Here is a 21,809-nt window from a genome sequence, read left to right as displayed (position 1 = left end):
GTGTACGCAGACCTTACCCCTATCTTGTGAGGATAGAGAGGTTGTTTCCAATAGACCCTCGACTCAGGAAAACATAAGCACCGCATTATTAAAAATATAGACAAGTAGGGACAACACCAAAAAGCCAAATAAAAGTAGAATGAAAACAACAAGATCGTAAGATGACCAACAATGAAAGAAAATAACGGTTAGTCATAAAAACCTACTACAAACAGAATGCAAGAATGCGTGCCAATACTACTGGTATGAACAATTTAGACCATCTACCCTACTACCCTAATCCTCGACCTTCACACCTTCCTATCAAGGGTCATGTCCTCGGTTAGCTGAAGTTGCGCCATGTCTTGCCTAATCACCTCTCCCCACTTCTTCTTCAATCTACCTCTACCTCTTCGTAGACCCTCGGATGTCAGTCTCTCACACCTCCTCACTGGGGCATCTATGCTCCTCCTTCTCACATATCCAAACCACCTGAGCCTCGCTTCCCGCATCTTGTCCTCAATAGGGGCCACACCCACCTTATCACGAATAACCTCATTCCTAATCTTATCTAACCTGGTGTGCCTGCACATCCATCTCAACATCCCCATATATGTTACCTTCATCTTATGGACATGAGCAATCTTGACTGGCCAACATTCAGCCACATACAACATAGTCAGTCTGACCACCACTCTATAGAACTTACCTTTAAGTTTTGGTGGCATCTTTTTGTCACACAAAACACTAGAAGTGAGTCTCCATTTCATCCATCCCGGCCCAATACGATGTGTGATATCTTCATCAATCTCCCTATCCCCCTGTATAATAGATCCAAGGTACTTAAAACTTTCTCTCCTAGGGATGACCTGCGAGCCCAGCCTCCCCTCCCCTTTCCTTCCCTGAGTCTCACCACTGAACTTACACACCAAATATTCGGTCTTGTTCCTGCTCAACTTGAAATCTTTAGACTCCAGGGTCTGCCTCCATACCTCTAACTTTACGTTCACACCACCTAGTGTCTCGTCAAGCAATACAATATCATACGCAAATAGCATGCACTACGGCACCTCCCCTTGGATGTGGCACGCCAGTACGTTCATCGCCAAGGTAAACAAAATAAGCCTGAGTGCCAACCTCTGATACAACCCCATCATGACCGGAAAATGGTCCGAGTCCCCTCCGACCGTCCTCACTCAGGTCGTTGCTCCATCATACATATCCTTTATCCCCCAAATATAGGCAACGAGTACACCTCTAGCCTCCAAACATCTCCACACAACCTCCCTCAGGACTTTATCGTACGCCTTTTCTAAGTCGATGAACACCATATGCAACTCTTTCTTCCTCTCCCTATATTGCTCTATCAATCTCCTAACAAGGTGAATGGCTTTTGTAGTCGAACGTCCCGGCATAAATCCGAATTGGTTCTTGAAATAGACACACTCCTCCTTACCCTTAGCTCTATCACCCTCTCCCAAACTTTTATAGTATGGCTAAGCAGCTTAATACCCGATAGTTATTATAATTTTTTATATCACCCTTGTTCTTGTATACATGAACCATCGTGCTCCATCTCCACTCTTCGGGTATCTTATTCGTTCTAAAAATGACATTAAATAACCTAGTGAGCCATTCCAAATCTTCCTTGACCGCACTCTTCCAAAACTTCATCGGAATTTCATTCGGCCCGGTCGTTTTGCCCCTGCTCATCTTACGCATAGCCTCCTCAACCTCCTCAACTCTAATCCGCTTATAATACCCAAAGTCACAACGAGTCCCGGAGAGTTCTAAATCATCCAATACAATGTTCCTGTCCCCCTCCTCATTCAAGAGACTATGGAAGTAGGTCTGCCATCTCCGACGGATAAGCCCCTCATCCAACAAAACTCTACTTTCTTCGTCCTTGATACACTTTACTTGGTCCAAATCACGAGCCTTCCTTTCTCGCACCTTGGCTAACCTGAACAACCTTTTATCCCCATTTCGGCCCTCCAGTTCCTCATACAAATGACCAAAAGCTGCAGTCTTGGCCGCCGTAACTGCTAACTTTGCATCCTTCTTAGCCAACTTATACTGCTCCCTATTCACCCTCTTCTCCTCCTAGTCTACGCTTTCCACTAGCTTCATATACGCCGGTTTCTTGATTTCCACTTTTTCTTGCACCTCTCCATTCCACCACCAGTCTCCCTTATGACCACCACAATAACTACTTTAACATAGCTTGCGGTTCTTAAATTATAATTGTTGTTTTGACACCACATATCAACTCGGCGACTATGGTTGCACAATAGAAATGCTACAATGAGCTCATTCTCCACCAAAAATCCGAATTGACAGAAGGATAATTAATGTTAAGTAAGATCGGCCTATCCTTGAGAGAAGTATAATTATATGTGTCTTAGGTCATAGGAGATCCTACTTAGCTCGCTAAAAATACAAACTCTGGACTAGTATTTCTTTTGCCTAAGAAACATAGTGTAGATGAAAACAAATCCTTATATCATATAAATTATCTAAATAGATGAGCATATAGACAATTTTGGAAAAATCAGACAAACTTATTTGTATAATCACAACATAGTACCGTAGATTGATTAAAACTACCTGAATGTCACTTTAATAATGCTGTGAATTTAGATTTGTTGAACTTTTAAAAAAAGATAAAATTGAAATTCTTTGTATGATTCGAGAAACAATGTATCAAGTTATAACGATTCAGCTATGACAAAAACATCATCACTTTGAACCTAAATGACATCGATCAAATCAAGCGATAAGCATGTTGACCGAGACCTACTTGCTTCTTCACAATTCACATTTATGTATAGTAGTAGTAATCATAACACCAGCTTATTTAGCCGAGCTTCTAAGATGTCAAAAGTGCTTTTTATGAGAAAAGATATTCTTTTTAAAAATTTGTTGTGTTTGGCCAAGATGTAAGAGTACTTTTTAGCATCAACGGAAGCAATTTTTCTACTTTTAAGAAAAAACTATAAATTCTAGCTTCTTTACAGAGGCAGAAGTAGAGGCAAAAATTTAATTATTTTAAAACAAAAGTATCCTTACTATAAATTTATATTTTTTAAATTATCCTTCATTAATTTAACTTTTTTCTATTCCTTTTTTTTCTACCATCCCTTTCTTTCTTTTTTTATCTATTTTATTTTTATCATATTTTTATTCTCTTTTTCCTATTTTTCTTTGAAATAGTCTATGTAATATAAATAGATCATTTTTTTATATTTGATTAATGAAGCAGATTTTTAATTTATACTAAATGATTGTATTTTGATATATTTGAATCATCATATAAATAACAAGTAATACCAGATACCTATTTATTATTTATTTGAATAACTATATTTTATATTGATTAGACATTTTAATATATATTTTTGCTTTATTTTTTATATTATAATTAAATCAAATAAAAAAATAATTGAATTCTCTTATAATAAATATTTAAATTTATTTCTCTCTTTCAAATAATACTAATTGTAAACTAAATATTTCGTAATTAGACAGTTAAAAATACTTTTTGAAAAGATTGACAATACAATTTACTTATCAAATATTGTAAAAAATACTTCTCAAATGAATTGATCAAATACAAACTGCAACTCTTCAAAAGTACTTTTTTAAAAAGTATTTTTCAAAATAAATATATTTTAGCAGCTTAGCCAAACAAGCTTGTTTATCCCTAAAATGGTACAGTTGAATTTATACGTGGTTTCTAGACAAGTGAACTAATTTGATATTGAAATAATACAATAATTAAAGAAATATACAATACTTAGACTTAAAATGTATATGAAACAACAGAGATGACAGTTCCGGGAATAAGATTTTCGGGCACAGCAATGATGAGATCAAAAAACAGAAAAGTAAGATTGTATTAAGCTTTATATAGAATGTGGTGTAAGTTTTGCCAGAAAATTTTGTGTCCCCTACAATGATAACTGGGCTCACTATTTATAGCTGCATCTAGAGAAGAAGATCCTAGGATCGTGCCCTTCTGTAATATCAATTATGAGGGTCATTGATGAAGATGTAACGGTGAATATAAATGCCAAACTCTCTGTAATATGCCGTTGCTCTTAATGTTGCATAATATTCCTTATTAAATGCTACCGGACGTAGAGCATTTAATACACCTTTATGAATGTTATCCCTTCCGGTGACAAGTAAAATGGCTGCGTTCGATTTTCAGCCATCCCCGTCTGGGGTCCCACATTTCTTTACTTTAGATGACCACGTGTCATATCATATTTCACCCTATACAGATAGTCCCCCTGCTTTCCGGTGACATAGCTTTGTGTTATTGGGAAGTTGGTAGAAATACTCTTTTGGAGGGGGGGGGATTACTATAACTCTCTCTAAAGGTTTCTGACGGTTGATTAGACGCACGTCTCTCCCCATTTAATGCCCCGAATACGTGTCATCCCACAATTCAACACAACTTTTACCGATTTATCGAGGTAATCATGGCCATGAATTTAGCCGCCAAAATTTTACTTATATGCATCATTCTTTTCCTTTATACTTCATAATTTCTCAAACTTCTGATTTCCATCTTTGTTCTCCATCCTTTCTCTAATTCTCTTCAAACAAAAACCCTTCCCTTCTTCTTATTCAATGGCTTCTTCCTCCAAGTGTGCCGGTTCTTCAAAGAACAAGAACAAAGCCGAGGAATCTGCTCCTCCAACGGTGGGTTACATCATCCCAAGGAGACTCAGTACCACAAAGGACTTAGAAGAGAAATTTCCTACTGCTAACCCTCGTACATGGGCTGTTAGTAGGTACCCTTCTTCCATTCGTCCTTCCAGTATTCATGTTGTGAAGGAAGACTGTCGCTGCCATGAGTTGGATATCATTGCTTCTGATCTATCGGAGCAAGTGACCCTTCCTAAGGAAGGTTTTACATACTTTTACACATATCCCTTTACTTTGGGTACGTTTTCTTTGAGTGGAGAGCTTGATTCTATGATTGCAGAGTTTTGCCTTCGCTACCAGGTGTTTTTAGCACAGGTAAGTCCTTCAGTGTGGAGGACGGTCGCCTGCCTTCGACGCTTGTGCCAGGAGACTGGAGAGGAGCTAACCTTAGCTCATATGGTGAATCTCTATTCTCCCAAAACATTTTGCGAGGGAATGATAAACCTCTGCAAGCGTGGCCACCATGCTTTGTTGTCTAGCATGGATGATGCAAAGAACGGGGGTGGAACGGTTTGTTGCATTCGCCACCAACGACATCATTCCGTCAAAGGCTTTGTCACGCCCCGAACCTAGGAGCGAGACCAGCACCCGGTGCCTCACCTAACCTGGCGTACCAAATTGCGACTAAGGGACTCTGAACATATAATGTCATACTTTGGCCATGGGGCTACCTTGCAAGACTATTTACGAAGCAAAATATAAAACTGAATGAAAACTGGCGCTAACTAAACATCAATATAAAACTAGGCCGACAAGGCCGTCATAGCTACTACAGCTGACAAACCACCAAATTATACATACCAGGCCTACAAACCCAACATACTACACTAACCAACATGATATGTCTACAAGCCTCTACTGATAGATGTACTGTGATAGGAACAGGGGCCCGACCTACCCATAACATATATACAGATATACATAAGATGTACACAAAACTCTAGACCTGGCAACTCTGAAATACGTAGAGCTTACCGATCAGGCTGAACTCGGGAAACACCTACTGAGGAGGTCTACCCGTCTGTCTGTCTGAACCTGCACGCATGAAATGCAGCGCCCCCAGAAAAGGGACGTCAGTACGAAATAATATACCAAGTATGTAAGGCAATAAAATAACTGAAAGCTGAAACTGAACTGATAATATGATAACTGAAATTAGCTGGGAGTCAAAGATGATCTGGAGATATACTTACCTGCTGATACTGACTCAACTCTCTCAATATAGTAAGTAAAATAAATGTCCGGCCCTATAGGGCTCAGAACGTGTAACTGCTTCGCCGTAGTATGCTCTCTCATAGGCGCTCGGCCATACTAGGCTCTGTATTTTGGCCATTCTGGGCTCGCTCATAGGCGCTCGGCCATAGTAGGCTTGGTATATAACTTACCATCTGATCAGAGGTCGCCCAATAGGGGCCTGTCCACCGATTATAGCTCGATGGTGGTGCAAATACTATAATACTGTATATATATATATATATATATATATATATATATATATATATATATATATATATATATATATATATATATATATATATATATATATATATATATATATATATATACATATATATACATATATATACATATATAGACCCTCTGCTCTATTGACTGAATATGAAGTCTCGATAAGGAATAATATTGTAACTTATGAGACTAGAATAATGTGAATAAATTCATGAATACGAACTTCTCTTTATGTCTCATTATTAACACATGCAGCTACGAGATCATGCCAAAATGAAGGAAGGGCTTAGCCTTAACATACCTTATCACAATATTTCCAATCACCAAGTTGAACTCACCTCTTTGCACCTTAATCTACAAGAGTGATAATAATACTATCGTTAAGTTATGAAAGGTACAACTATCGCACAACGAACGACAAACTTATTTTGTATTAAAACAGGCAGCATCTCCCCTATAATCCTTACTTCCTCCAAATTCAAGATAAGACCAACAATACAAGAATAGAACAATAACAACATATATACATCATTTTCGAGCCCTATATACGCCATCAAATACTACAAAATAGCCCAACACACCCCAATCTCTTCATACACAAAATGACCATCGTAGTAGTGTCAAATGACCCGGAAATGTTATGACGAACGACTATCCTACCACCCTACATTTATATAGCATTTCTACACCCCATTCCTCCTCCAAAACTCCATAAAACAGTAGTAAAACATGCAGCCCAACAGCAACACAAAACAATCCACAAAACAGTCCGCTACAAGTGAATAACTCGAACTCACGGCTTCCGATCACCGTACCGTGAGTTCTTACAAGTATAGAATGACTTACCATCAATTTACAGCAGAAAAAATGGATGAAAGAGAGCAGTAAACTCACCTTATTTGTTGGATAACTCAGCTCCTATCTTGATTCTTCAAACTCTAGGTTTTACCTCCAATTAGAACTTGAAAGGGAGAGAAAATCAATTAGGGTTTGTGGGAAACATTTGGGAGGATTTTTGCAGAGCTTATGTCTGGTTATTATGCTCTATTTTAAGTCTAATATATGAAGAAAATAGGCCATTAAAAGGCCTCTTTGGACGACCCTAAATGGCCCATTTTTGGGCTCTCATTTAAGCAAGTAGGTGACACACCTGCTTGTCACCTAGCAGCTTGCGCAGTATCGCAAAAATTCTTATATCTCTCTACTCCGATGTCGTATTAACAAACGGTTTAATGATTTGGAAAATAGACTCATAGATATTTAATTTGATGGGTGGAACACCCCATAAGTCTAAGTATATTGGGAGAAAATTGCAGTTACATTTGACCCAAAGTTTCAGTAAAACTTATGAGTGCAACTTGTGATGACTTTCATCGACTTTTGTTCCACAGCTCGCTTGACTTCAAAACATAACACACGGATATCATACGACTAATATAAATCATAACATAATCTCCTTATCATATTAAGCACCCTAGTTTCACCCCAAAGGTACATGTTATAACATTCCCAACTTGTCGACTTTCGACGAAACATTATTTTCTTCAATTGCTTTAACTTCTGAATCGTCCAACCCTCTTTGTACTTGTTGTTCATGATCTTCAATATTTGTAACCTCAGAGGTAACATGATTAACTTACTTTATATACTTTTAAATATTATCTCATTTTTGGTTCTACATTAGTTTGCTTACGACGCATTTTTACGTACGAAAATATAGGGTGTAACATCATTCCCCCCTTGGGAACATTCGTCCTCGAATGTTTACTCTTAGAGACTTTGGAAAATTTTGCCAGAGTATCCTTCGTAAACTAGGTTAGAACCAACCTGCACGTAGCCAAAAAATATACTATGCATGCCACACATGGCCAATGTTTATAAATTGCAACACCTTGCCTCACCGACCGTAAATCATAAATACTAAAAGTGAAAAATAAAAGCTTACCTGATGACCTGCTAGCCTGAATAGAGCTGTGTTGTAGCGTCCCATCTCGAGCCATATCTTTGGTTTGAAATAGGTTGGGTATTTAGACTTCATTTCTTCCTCCGATTCCCACGTCATCTCTTCTACATTTTTGCTCCTCCATAAAACCTTCACGGAAGCTACCTCCTTATTTCGTAGCTTGCGGATTTGTCGGTCTAGGATGGCAACTGGAATTTCCTCATATGACAAGTCCTCTGTAATTTGTACATCATCTGTGGGCACCACTTGGGTAGGATCGCCAATGCACTTCTGTAGCATAGATACGTGAAAAACCGGATGGACAAACTCCAATTCTGAGGGCAACTCTAACTCATAAGCTACTTGGCCCACTCTCCGAATGATCCTATAAGGCCCAATATATCGTGGGCTAAGCTTGCCTTTCTTTCCAAACCTCATCATGCCCTTCATAGGTGATACCTTTAAGAATACCCAGTCATTAATCCTGAACTCTAAGTCTCATCGCCGCACGTCAGAATATGACTTCTGACGACTCTGAGCTGTCAACAGTCGCTCCCGGATAAGCTTTACTTTCTCTATGGCCTGTTGAACCAGGTCTGGCCCATATAACCCAGATTCTCCAACATCAAACCACCCTATAGGAGATCTGCACTTACGCCCATACAAAGCCTCGTACGGAGCCATCTGGATACTGGAGTGGTAACTGTTATTATATGCAAACTCGATAAGAGGTAGATGTTCATCCCAACTTCTTTTAAAATCCAACACACATACTCGTAACATATCCTCGAGCGTCTGAATTGTGCGCTCGGCTTGTCCATCAGTCTGTGGATGAAAAGCTGTGCTGAGATTCACCTGAGTCCCTAGACCTCTCTGAAATGACCTCCAAAAATGTGCTGTAAACTGAGCCCCACGGTCAGATATAATAGAAACCGTTACTTCATGTAGCCGCATTATCTCCTTAATATATAACTTTGCATAATCTTCTACTGTATATGTAGATTTGACAGGTAGGAAGTGAGCTGATTTCGTGAGCCTATCGACTATCACCCATATGGAATCGAACTTACGATTAGAACGAGGTAAACCTGTGATAAAGTCCATGTTTATCGCCTCCCATTTCCATGTCGGGATCTTTATAGTCTGCATTAGCTCTCCGGGCTTCTGGTGCTCTACCTTCACTTGCTGGCAACTAGTACATTGGGCGACAAACTTAGCAATGTTTTCCTTCATATCGTTCCACCAGTACATATCCTTAATGTCATGATACATCTTCGTCGATCCGGGATGGATGGAATACCATGAATAATGTGCCTCTAACATAATCCTGTCTCATAGCCCTGCTACATCTGGAACACATAAACAACCCCTGTATCTGAGAACCCCATCTCCCTTGAGCTCTAACAATGGCTTCTTCTGCTGCGAAACTCGCTCTCTCAACTCGACCAACTCTGTGTCCTCGTACTGCCTTTCCTTTACTTCAGCAATGAGGGATAATTTTGCAGTGTTTTGGAGTACAACTCCACCATCCTCAGAATCTACTAATCGAACCCCCAAACAAGCCAATTGATGAATCTCTCTAGTTAATTGTCTTTTCTCGGCCTCTACAGCATTAGCTTTCCCTGGATGGTAGGGAATGTTAACATCGTAATCTTTCAATAACTCAAGCCATCGCCTCTGTCGCAAATTCAACTCTTTCTGCTTGAAGATATATTGTAGGCTTTTATGATCTGTAAATACATCAACATGAACACCATATAAATAATGCCGCCATATCTTAAGTTCATGGACAACTGCAGCTAACTCGAGGTCATGGGTCGGATAATTCCTCTCGTGCTTCCTCAACTGCCTTGAAGCATATGCAATTACCTTCCCATGTTGCATCAGGACACATCCTAACCCGACACCTGATACGTCACAATACACGGCATAACCCTCTAGATCCTCTAGAAGTGTTAGAACTGGAGCTGAGGTCAACCTGTTCTTAAGCTCTTGGAAACTCCACTCGCAAGCCTCCGTCCATTGAAACTTAGTTTCTTTCTGCGTCAACTTCGTCAATGGTGCCGAAAGGGAGGAAAAACCCTCTACGAACCTCCGGTAGTATCCTGCTAAGCCTAGAAAGCTACGAACCTCTATCGGAGTGGTAGGTCTAGGCCAAGATTTCACGGCCTCAATCTTATGAGTGTCCACCTTTATACCTTCATCTGATACAATATGCCCCAAGAATGCTACAGACTTTAACCAGAACTCACATTTAGAAAACTTAGCATACAACTTACGATCACGGAGGGTTTGGAGTACCGCTCGCAGGTGGTCCACATGCTCATCCTCTGAACGGGAATAAATCAGAATATCATCAATAAATACTATCACGAACAGATCTAAAAATGGCCGGAATAGGCTATTTATCAAGTCCATAAATACGGCGGGTGCATTAGTCAACCCGAAGGACATGACAAGGAACTGGAAGTGGCCATATCGGGTCTTGAAGGCTGTCTTCGGAATATCTTTTTACCGAACTCTGACCTGGTGGTACCCCGACCTCAAATCTATCTTTGAAAAGCATCTAGCCCCTGCAACTGATCAAACAAGTCATCGATCCTTGGAAGTGGATACTTATTCTTAATAGTTACCTTGTTCAGCTGCCTATAATTGATACACATCCTCAGCGAGCCATCTTTCTTCCGCACAAATAGTACCGGTGCACCCCAAGGTGAGGTACTGGGCCTGATGTAACCTTTCTCTAGCAAATCTTTTAACTGCTCCTTCAACTCCTTAAATTCGGCAGGTGCCATTCTATACGGAGGGACGGATATTGGTTGAGTTCCTGGAAGCAAATCGATGCTAAAATTAATCTCTCGCTCTGGAGGAATACCTGGAAGCTCATCTGGAAACACATCTGCATACTCTTCGACTACGGGAATAGACTGAAGTGTAGGTATCTCAGCATCTGCATCTCTAACTCGCACACTATGATAAATGCACCTTTTTGCGATCATTTTCCTCGCCTTCAGATAGGAAATAAACCTACCTATGGGTGTTGCTGTATTACCTACCAATTCAAGGACTGGCTCACCCGAAAAATGAAATTTGGCTGCCTTTGCTCGGCAATCAACTGTGGCATAGCAAGCTGCCAACCAGTCCATGCCCATGATAGCATCAAAATCCATCATCTCTAGATCAACTAGGTCAGCTGAGGTCTGACGACTACAAATTGTCACCGTACAACCTCGGTCAACCCGTCTAGCAATAATTGATTCTCCGACCGGTGTAGATACCGCAAAAGGATCACTTAGTATTTCAGGCACTATACCAAACTTCCTCGCGACAAATGGGGTAATATACGATAAAGTAGATCCTGGATCTATCAAAGCATAAGCATCGTGAGAGCAAATGGTTAATATACCTGTCATAATGTCTGGTGAAGACTCCTAGTCCTGTGAACTGGAACCTCTACCTCTGCCTTGACCTCTACCAGCCGAAGACTGAGACTCGCGCCCTGAAGGATGCGCGGACATAGATGATCCTGTTGCTGAACTCGCTGGTGGTGCCATTCCCCCAGAATCTCTATTTGGGCAATCTCGCATCATATGCCCCGGACGCCCACATGTATAACAAGCATCAGAACCTGCTCGGTATTGGCCCAAGTGTCCTCTACCACAGATGTCACACCGTGGCGAAAATGACCATGTCTGCGCAGAACCTCGCTGTCGTTGCAAACCCGACGCCTGTGAGCTCTCACCTGGTCCTGACTGAGTATAGCGGTCATACCTGTAACCCTGTAACTGAGGTGGCGGAGGCCTAGGTGGCCGTCCGAAGTACTAGGTCCTATAACTACCCTGAGATTGCTCCTGAGACTTGGGAAATCTCATCCTCTTACGTTGCCCTTGCTCAGCCCTCTCTGTACCCTGCTGCCGACGCCTACCCCTTTCTATATTCTGGGTGAATGCCTGAATCCGGGAGATATCCATACTACCCTGCAATGCAGCGGTGTCACATGCCTCGGTTAACTCTGGGGCTAACCCTGCTATAAACCTGTGAATCCTGTCCCGCATAGTAGCAACTATGGATGGTGCATATCTGGCCAATGAATCAAAACGGAGACTATACTCTCGAACACTCAGATTACCCTGCTTGAGGGCTAGAAATTGATCGACTCGAGCATGTCGGATCTCCCGCGGTAAGTACTGACCAAGGAAGGCATCTAAAAAATTCTCCCAAATAGCTGGAGGTGCATCACGTCCCCTAGACCTCTCCCATCCCTAGTACCAAAGGATGGCTATATCTCAGAGTCGAAAAGATGCTAACTAAACTACCTCTTTCTCTGTGGCATGCATAACATGAAAGATCCTGTGAAGCTGATCTATGAAATCCTGCGGGTCCTCCCTCTGATCTGTCCCCATGAACTCTGGGGGACTCAAAGCAATAAACTCTCGGACCCTTGAACTCCCAGACCCCTCAAAAGTTCCTGCACTAGCTGATGCCCTAGCATGTTACTGGGTAGCTACCAACAGTGTCAACAAATGCACCGCACTTATCAAGTCCTGATCTGATAGAATTGGAGGGGGAACTGGATATGCGGTATCCCTAGGAATCTCCGCAGTTGGCGGAGGAGCCGGTAATGGCTGAGTAGGGGTCTCGCCTTGAGCCTCAGACTAGGCCCCATATACTGGGGGTACCCTGCTGGTCCCCTCACCTGCTGTATCTCTCCTCTGGCTAGCCGTAGTCTTCCTAGTCACCGTCATTTGTTCATGAAAACACCAACACATAAGTTTAATTCAAATTTCCTATAACTCAGTTCTATAGCACGATTTAGATTTCAAAGAAGGGTAACCAACTCCTAAATTCCCTGTAGTTCCCTGCTTATATAATGTGGTGCACAACACATCTATAAACAAGACCCTACTAGACACGGCATATAGACTCCCTAGGACAGAACTGCTCTGATACCAAGTTTGTCACGCCCCGAACCTAGGAGCGAGACCAGCACCCGGTGCCTCACCTAACCTGGCATACCAAATTGCGACTAAGGGACTCTGAACATATAATGTCATACTTTGGCCATGGGGCCACCTTGCAAGACTATTTGCGAAGCAAAATATAAAACTGAATGGAAACTAGCGCTAACTAAACATCAATATAAAGCTAGGCCGACAAGGTCGTCATAGCTACTACAGCTGACAAACCACCAAATTATACATACCAGGCCTACAAACCCAACATACTGCACTAACCAACAGGATATGTCTACAAGCCTCTACTGATAGATGCACTGTGATCGGAACAGGGGTCCGACCTACCCATAACATATATACAGATATACATAAGATGTACACAAAACTCTAGACCTGGCAACTCCGAAAGACATAGAGCTTACCGATCAGGCTGAACTCGGGAAACACCTACTGAGGAGGTCTACCCGTCTGTCTGTCTGAACCTGCACGCATGAAATGCAGCACCCCCAGAAAAGGGACGTCAGTACGAAATAATATACCGAGTATGTAAGGCAATAAAATAACTGAAAGCTGAAACTGAACTGATAATATGATAACTGAAATTAACTGGGAGTCAAAGATGATCTGGAGATATACTTACCTGCTGATACTGACTCAACTCTCTCAATATAGTAAGTAAAATAAATGTCCGGCCCTATAGGGCTCAGAACGTGTAACTGCTTCGCCGTAGTATGCTCTCTCATAGGCGCTCGGCCATACTAGGCTCAGTATCTTGGCCATTCTGGGCTCGCTCATAGGCGCTCGGCCACAGTAGGCTTGGTATATAACTTACCATCTGATCAGAGGTCGCCCAATAGGGGCCTGCCCACCGATTATAGCTCGATGGTGGTTCAAATACTATAATATTGTATATATATATATATATAGACCCTCTGCTCTCTTGACTGAATATGAAGTCTCGATAAGGAATAATATTGTAACTTATGAGACTAGAATAATGTGAATAAATTCATGAATACGAACTTCTCTTTATGTCTCATTATTAACACATGCAGCTACGAGATCATGCCAAAATGAAGGAAGGGCTTAGCCTTAACATACCTTATCACAATATTTCCAATCACCAAGTTGAACTCACCTCTTCGCACCTTAATCTACAAGAGTGATAATAATACTATCGTTAAGTTACGAAAGGTACAACTATCGCACAACGAACAACAAACTTATTTTGTATTAAAACGGGCAGCATCTCCCCTATAATCCTTACTTCCTCCAAATTCAAGATAACACCAACAATACAAGAACAGAACAATAACAACATATATACATCATTTTTCAGCCCTATATATGCCATCAAATACTACAAAACAGCCCAACACACCCCAATCTCTTCATACACAAAACGACCACCGTAGTAGTGTCAAAAGACCCGGAAATGTTATGACAAACGACCAGCCCACCACCCTACATTTATATAGCGTTTCTACACCCCCTTCCTCCTCCAAAACTCCACAAAGCAGTAGTAAAACATGCATCCCAACAGCAACACAAAACAGTCCACAAAACAGTCCGCTACATGTGAATAACTCGAACTCACGGCTTTCGATCACCGTCCCGTGAGTTCTTACAAGTATAGAACGACTTACCATGAATTTACAGCAGAAAAAATGGATGAAAGAGAGCAGTAAACTGACCTTATTTGTTGGATAACTCAGCTCCTATCTTGGTTCTTCAAACTCTAGGTTTTACCTCCAATTAGAACTTGAAAGGGAGAGAAAATCAATTAGGGTTTGTGGGAAAGTTTTGGGAGGATTTTTACGGAGCTTATGTCTGGTTATTATGCTCTATTTTAATTCTAATATATGAAGAAAATAGGCCTTTAAAAGGCTTTTTTGGACGACCCGAAATGGCCCATTTTTGGGCTCTCATTTAAGCAAGTAGGTGACACACCTGCTTGTCACCTAGCAGCTTGCGCAGTATCGCAAAAATGCTTATATCTCTCTACTCCGATGTCGTATTAACAAACGATTTAATGATTTGGAAAATAGACTCATAGATATTTAATTTGAGAGGTGGAACACCCCATAAATCTAAGTATATTGGGAGAAAATTGCAGTTTTATTTGACCCAAAGTTTCAGTAAAACTTATGAGTGTAACTTGTGATGACTTTCATCGACTTTTGTTCCACAGCTCGCTTGACTTCAAAACATAATACAAGGATATCATACGACTAATATAAATCATAACATAATCTCCTTATCATATTAAGCACCCTAGTTTCACCCCAAAGGTACATGTTATAACATTCCTAACTTGTCGACTTTCGACGAAACATTATTTTCTTCAATTGCTTTAGCTTCTGAATCGTCCAACCCTCTTTGTACTTGTTGTTCATGATCTTCAATATTTGTAACCTCAGAGGTAACATGATTAACTTACTTTATATACTTTTAAATATTATCTCATTTTTGGTTCTACATTAGTTTGCTTACGATGCATTTTTACGTACGAAAATATAGGGTATAACATCATTCCCCCCTTGGGAACATTCGTCCTCGAATGTTTACTCTTAGAGACTTTGGAAAATTTTGCCAGAGTATCCTTCGTACACTAGGTTAGAACCAACCTGCACGCAGCCAAAAAACATACTATGCATGCCACACATGGCCAATGTTTATAAATTGCAACACCTTGCCTCACCGACCGTAAATCATAAATACTAAAAGTGAAAAATAAAAGCTTACCTGATGACCTGCTAGCCTGAATAGAGCTGTGTTGTAGCGTCCCATCTCGAGCCATATCTTCGGTTTGAAATAGGTGGGGGTATTTAGACTTCATTTCTTCCTCTGATTCCCACGTCATCTCTTCTACATTTTTGCTCCTCCATAAAACCTTCACGGAAGCTACCTCCTTATTTCGTAGCTTGCGGATTTGTCGGTCTAGGATGGCAACTGGAATTTCCTCGTATGACAAGTCCTCTGTAATCTGTACATCATCTGTGGGCACCACTCGGGTAGGATCGCCAATGCACTTCCGTAGCATAGATACGTGAAAAACCGGATGGACAGACTCCAATTCTGAGGGCAACTCTAACTCATAAGCTACTTGGCCCACTCTCCGAATGATCCTATAAGGCCCAATATACCGTGGGCTAAGCTTGCCTTTCTTGCCAAACCTCATCACGCCCTTCATAGGTGATACCTTTAAGAATACCCAGTCATTAATCCTGAACTCTAAGTCTCATCGCCGCACGTCAGAATATGACTTCTGACGACTCTGAGCTGTCAACAGTCGCTCCCGGATAAGCTTTACTTTCTCTATGGCCTGTTGAACCAGGTCTGGCCCATATAACCCAGATTCTCCAACATCAAACCACCCTATAGGAGATCTGCACTTACGCCCATACAAAGCCTCGTACGGAGCCAACTGGATACTGGAGTGGTAACTGTTATTATATGCAAACTCGATAAGAGGTAGATGTTCATCCCAACTTCTTTTAAAATCCGACACACATACTCGTAACATATCCTCGAGCGTCTGAATTGTGCGCTCGGCTTGTCCATCAGTCTGTGGATGAAAAGCTGTGCTGAGATTCACCTGAGTCCCTAGACCTCTCTGAAATGACCTCCAAAAATGTGCTATAAACTGAGCCCCACGGTCAGATATAATAGAAACCGTTACTTCGTGTAGCCGCATTATCTCCTTAATATATAACTTTGCATAATCTTCTACTGTATATGTAGATCTGACAGGTAGGAAGTGAGCTGATTTCGTGAGCCTATCGACTATCACCCATATGGAATCGAACTTACGATTAGAACGAGGTAAACCCGTGATAAAGTCCATGTTTATCGCCTCCCATTTCCATATCAGGATCTTTATAGTCTGCATTAGCCCTCCGGGCTTCTGGTGCTCTACCTTCACTTGCTGGCAACTAGTACATTGGGCGACAAACTCAACATTGTTTTTCTTCATATCGTTCCACCAGTACATATCCTTAATGTCATGATACATCTTCGTCGATCTGGGATGGATGGAATACCATGAATAATGTGCCTCTAACATAATCCTATCTCGTAGCCCTGCTACATCTGGAACACACAAACAACCCCTGTATCTGAGAACCCCATCTCCCTTGAGCTCTAACAATGGCTTTTTCTGCTGCGGAACTCGCTCTCTCAACTCGACCAACTCTGGGTCCTCGTACTGCCTTTCCTTGACTTCAGCTATGAGGGATGATTTTGCTATGTTTTGGAGTACAACTCCACCATCCTCAGAATCTACTAACCGAACCCCCAAATAAGCCAATTGATGAATCTTTCTAGTTAATTGTCTTTTCTCGGCCTCTACATGTGCTAAACTACCCATAGATCAGCGACTTAAGGCATCTGCTACAACATTAGCTTTCCCTGGATGGTAGGGAATGTTAACATCGTAATCTTTCAATATCTCAAGCCATCGCCTCTGTCACAAATTCTACTCTTTCTGCTTGAAGATATATTGTAGGCTTTTATGATATGTAAATACATCAACATGAACACCATATGAATAATGCCGCCATATTTTAAGTGCATGGACAACCACAGCTAACTCGAGGACGGTCGCCTGCATTCGACGCTTGTGCCAGGAAACTGGAGAGGAGCTAACCTTAGCTCATATGGAGAATCTCTATTCTCCTAAAACATTTTGCAGGGGAATGATAAACCTCTGCAAGCGTGGCCACCATGCTTTGCTGTCTAGCATGGATGATGCAAAGAATGAGGGTGGAACGGTTTGTTGCATTCGCCACCAATGACATCATTCCGTCAAAGGCTTTGTCATGCCCCGAACCTAGGAGCGAGACCAGCACCCAGTGCCTCACCTAACCTGGCATACCAAATTGCGACTAAGGGACTCTGAACATATAATGTCATACTTTGGCCATGGGGCCACCTTGCAAGACTATTTGCGAAGCAAAATATAAAACTGAATGAAAACTAGCGCTAACTAAACATCAATATATATCTAGGCCGACAAGGCCGTCATAGCTACTACAGCTGACAAACCACCAAATTATACATACCAGGCCTACAAACCCAACATACTGCACTAACCAACAGGATATGTCTACCAGCCTCTACTGATAGATGTACTGTGATCGGAAAAGGGGTTCGACCTACCCATAACATATATACAGATATACATAAGATGTACACAAAACTCTAGACCTGGCAACTCCGAAAGACGTAGAGCTTACCGATCAGGCTGAACTCGGGAAACACCTACTGAGGAGGTCTACCCGTCTGTCTGTCTGAACCTGCACGCATGAAATGCAGCACCCCCAGAAAAGGGACGTCAGTACGAAATAATATACCGAGTATGTAAGGCAATAAAATAACTGAAAGCTGAAACTGAACTGATAATATGATAACTGAAATTAACTGGGAGTCAAAGATGATCTGGAGATATACTTACCTGCTGATACTGACTCAACTCTCTCAATATAGTAAGTAAAATAAATGTCCGGCCCTATAGGGCTCAGAACGTGTAACTGCTTCGCCGTAGTATGCTCTCTCATAGGCGCTCGGCCATACTAGGCTCTGTATCTTGGCCATTCTGGGCTCGCTCATAGGCGCTCGACCACAGTAGGCTTGGTATATAACTTACCATCTGATCAGAGGTCGCCCAATAGGGGCCTGCCCACCGATTATAGCTCGATGGTGGTTCAAATACTATAATATTGTATATATATATATATATAGACCCTCTGCTCTCTTGACTGAATATGACGTCTCGATAAGGAATAATATTGTAACTTATGAGACTAGAATAATGTGAATAAATTCATGAATACGAACTTCTCTTTATGTCTCATTATTAACACATGCAGCTACGAGATCATGCCAAAATGAAGGAAGGGATTAGCCTTAACATACCTTATCACAATATTTCCAATCACCAAGTTGAACTCACCTCTTCGCACCTTAATCTACAAGAATGATAATAATACTATCGTTAAGTTACGAAAGGTACAACTATCGCACAACGAACGACAAACTTATTTTGTATTAAAACGGGCAGCATCTCCCCTATAATCCTTACTTCCTCCAAATTCAAGATAACACCAACAATACAAGAACAGAACAATAACAACATATATACATCATTTTTCAGCCCTATATATGCCATCAAATACTACAAAACAGCCCAACACACCCCAATCTCTTCATACATAAAACGACCACCGTAGTAGTGTCAAACGACCCGGAAATGTTATGACGAACGACCAGCCCAACACCCTACATTTATATAGCATTTCTACACCCCCTTCCTCCTCCAAAACTCCACAAAGCAGTAGTAAAATACGCATCCCAACAGCAATATAAAACAGTCCACAAAACAGTCCGCTACATATGAATAACTCGAACTCACGGCTTTCGATCACCGTCCCGTGAGTTCTTACAAGTATAGAACGACTTACCATGAATTTACAGCAGAAAAAATGGATGAAATAGAGCAGTAAACTCACCTTATTTGTTGGATAACTCAGCTCCTATCTTGGTTCTTCAAACTCTAGGTTTTACCTCCAATTAGAACTTGAAAGGGAGAGAAAATCAATTAGGGTTTGTGGAAAAGTTTTGGGAGGATTTTTACGGAGCTTATGTCTGGTTATTATGCTCTATTTTAAGTCACTTTTTGGACGACCCGAAATGGCCCATTTTTGGGCTCTCATTTAAGCAAGTAGGTGACACACCTACTTTTCACCTAGTAGCTTGCGCAGTATCGCAACAATGCCCATATCTCTCTACTCCGATGTCGTATTGACAAACGGTTTAATGCGTTGGAAAATAGACTCATAGATATTTAATTTGATGGGTGGAACACCCCATAACTCTAAGTATATTGGGAGAATATTGCAGTTACATTTGACCCAAAGTTCGAGTAAAACTTATGAATGTAACTTGTGATGACTTTCATCGACTTTTGTTCCACAACTCGCTTGACTTCAAAACATAACACACGGATATGATACGACTAATATAAATCATAACATAATCTCCTTATCATATTAAGCACCCTAGTCTCACCCCAAAGGTACATGTTATAACATTCCCAACTTGTCGACTTTCGACGAAACATTATTTTCTTCAATTGCTTTAGCTTCTGAATCGTCCAACCCTATTTGTACTTGTTGTTCATGATCTTCAATATTTGTAACCTCAGAGGTAACATGATTAACTTACTTTATATACTTTTAAATATTATCTTATTTTTGGTCCTACATTATTTTGCTTACGACGCATTTTTACGTACGAAAATATAGGGTGTAACATGCTTCATCATTTCCAGCCGCTTGGAACCGCACTCATAAGATCTTTCTTTAGTATTTCCTTTTACTAAATATTTTTATATATCCGTATTAATCCTCCATCCTTCGTTTGTTTCAGCAACTCGATGGATCCCACTGGTGATGGAAGGCTTGGACCGGTGGTTTCAAAAGATCTTGGATGTCACGATGCCTGAAACTCATTTGTGGAAATAATTGGCCCTTAAATAGGGGTGGAAGGCCAAAATCATGGTACGTTTAACTTACATTGCTTCTATTTTTTTGTATATGGAAAACTTAGTTGAACCCTTCTGACTTGTTCATGAAATTAGGTCTACCTGCGGGCTCTGTTGCTGTCCCCAAGGAGGACATCTTGGCTGATCTTGCTGATGCAGTGAGGCTTCTTCAGGAGGCACTTACTCGAACATGTATCTCCGGGCCTGTTTCGGGCGCAAACGCTTCTTTACGTAGTCCTCGACCGGAGGATAAACAACCAAAGAGAAGACGTTCCTCCACGGCCGGGGAAAAGAATAAGAGGGCAAAAATTGATGCCCCCGAGTCATCTTTAGTGGCGATGATGACTGGTCCTCCTTCCGGGCTGGTCAGAGATACCGTGATGATTGATAATGATGAAGAAGTTAGTGATAAGGGAGCTTCTCTACATAGAAGACAATGATCCTCATCATCTTAACAGGATGCTCGACCTATTGAGAGAGTTACACCAACTGAGGACGATGCCTCGGCACTTTGGGGAGAGTTTGATTTGGTAGATAATGTCAACTCCCATTTTCGGGCCCCAATTGTTGTGCCCGTTACTGTGGGGCTGAGTACCGGGTCCTTGCCGTCTCTGGTTGGCTAGCATCCAACAACCAGCACTATATTTGATACAGCTACTTCTTACTCTTCCACTCTATTAGTTTCATCTCCATCTTCCCCAATACCAGCAACTACTACATCACTTCCATCTTCATCCACTCTTCCACCAACAGTTTCTACATCACCTCTACCAGCCGTACCTGATCATGAAAAGGGTGTTCCTCTTCCACAGTCCGTAGTTCATGTGAATTTGAGGCAAAATTATGCTTCCCCTTCTGAAGATCCACAAAGGAGGAGGAACGTTACTCTTTCGGTCTCTACCGTATGCAACTTGCTATCCTGGCCGGTGGAGCTTGCTAATTATCAGAAGCGTTTGGCTTCAGAGAAAGACTGGGAAAAGATTCAGGCACTCTCGGGAGAGTGTTTGTTGAACAACGACATGCACAACGCTGTAGTGGTACGTTCCTTTCTTCCTTTATTATTTCTTCTACTTTTGTATGAATGTATTCTAAGTCTTACTTCTTCTTGTTTTGTAGGCCAACTTTATTACTTCTAAGGGCCTTCAGAGGCTGATTCGTGAGAAGGAGGAATTTACTTCTGAACGGAATCAGCTTTTGGTGGAACGGG

At 41.2% G+C, this 21,809-nt stretch overlaps 1 protein-coding gene across 1 annotated transcript; it reads right to left on the bottom strand.

Annotated features, from left to right (window-relative positions):
* Positions 1-290: 290 nt before the first annotated feature.
* Positions 291-1,037, bottom strand: LOC138905721 (uncharacterized). Its single transcript, XM_070194245.1, has one exon. It carries the CDS (start codon positions 1,035-1,037, stop codon positions 291-293), a length of 747 nt encoding a protein of 248 aa, XP_070050346.1.
* Between the last annotated feature and the right edge of the window lie 20,772 nt (positions 1,038-21,809).

This window comes from Nicotiana tomentosiformis, chromosome 2 (genome assembly GCF_000390325.3).
Source record: "Nicotiana tomentosiformis chromosome 2, ASM39032v3, whole genome shotgun sequence".
NCBI lineage: Eukaryota > Viridiplantae > Streptophyta > Magnoliopsida > Solanales > Solanaceae > Nicotiana > Nicotiana tomentosiformis.
This window is presented reverse-complemented; position numbering and strand designations above follow the sequence as displayed.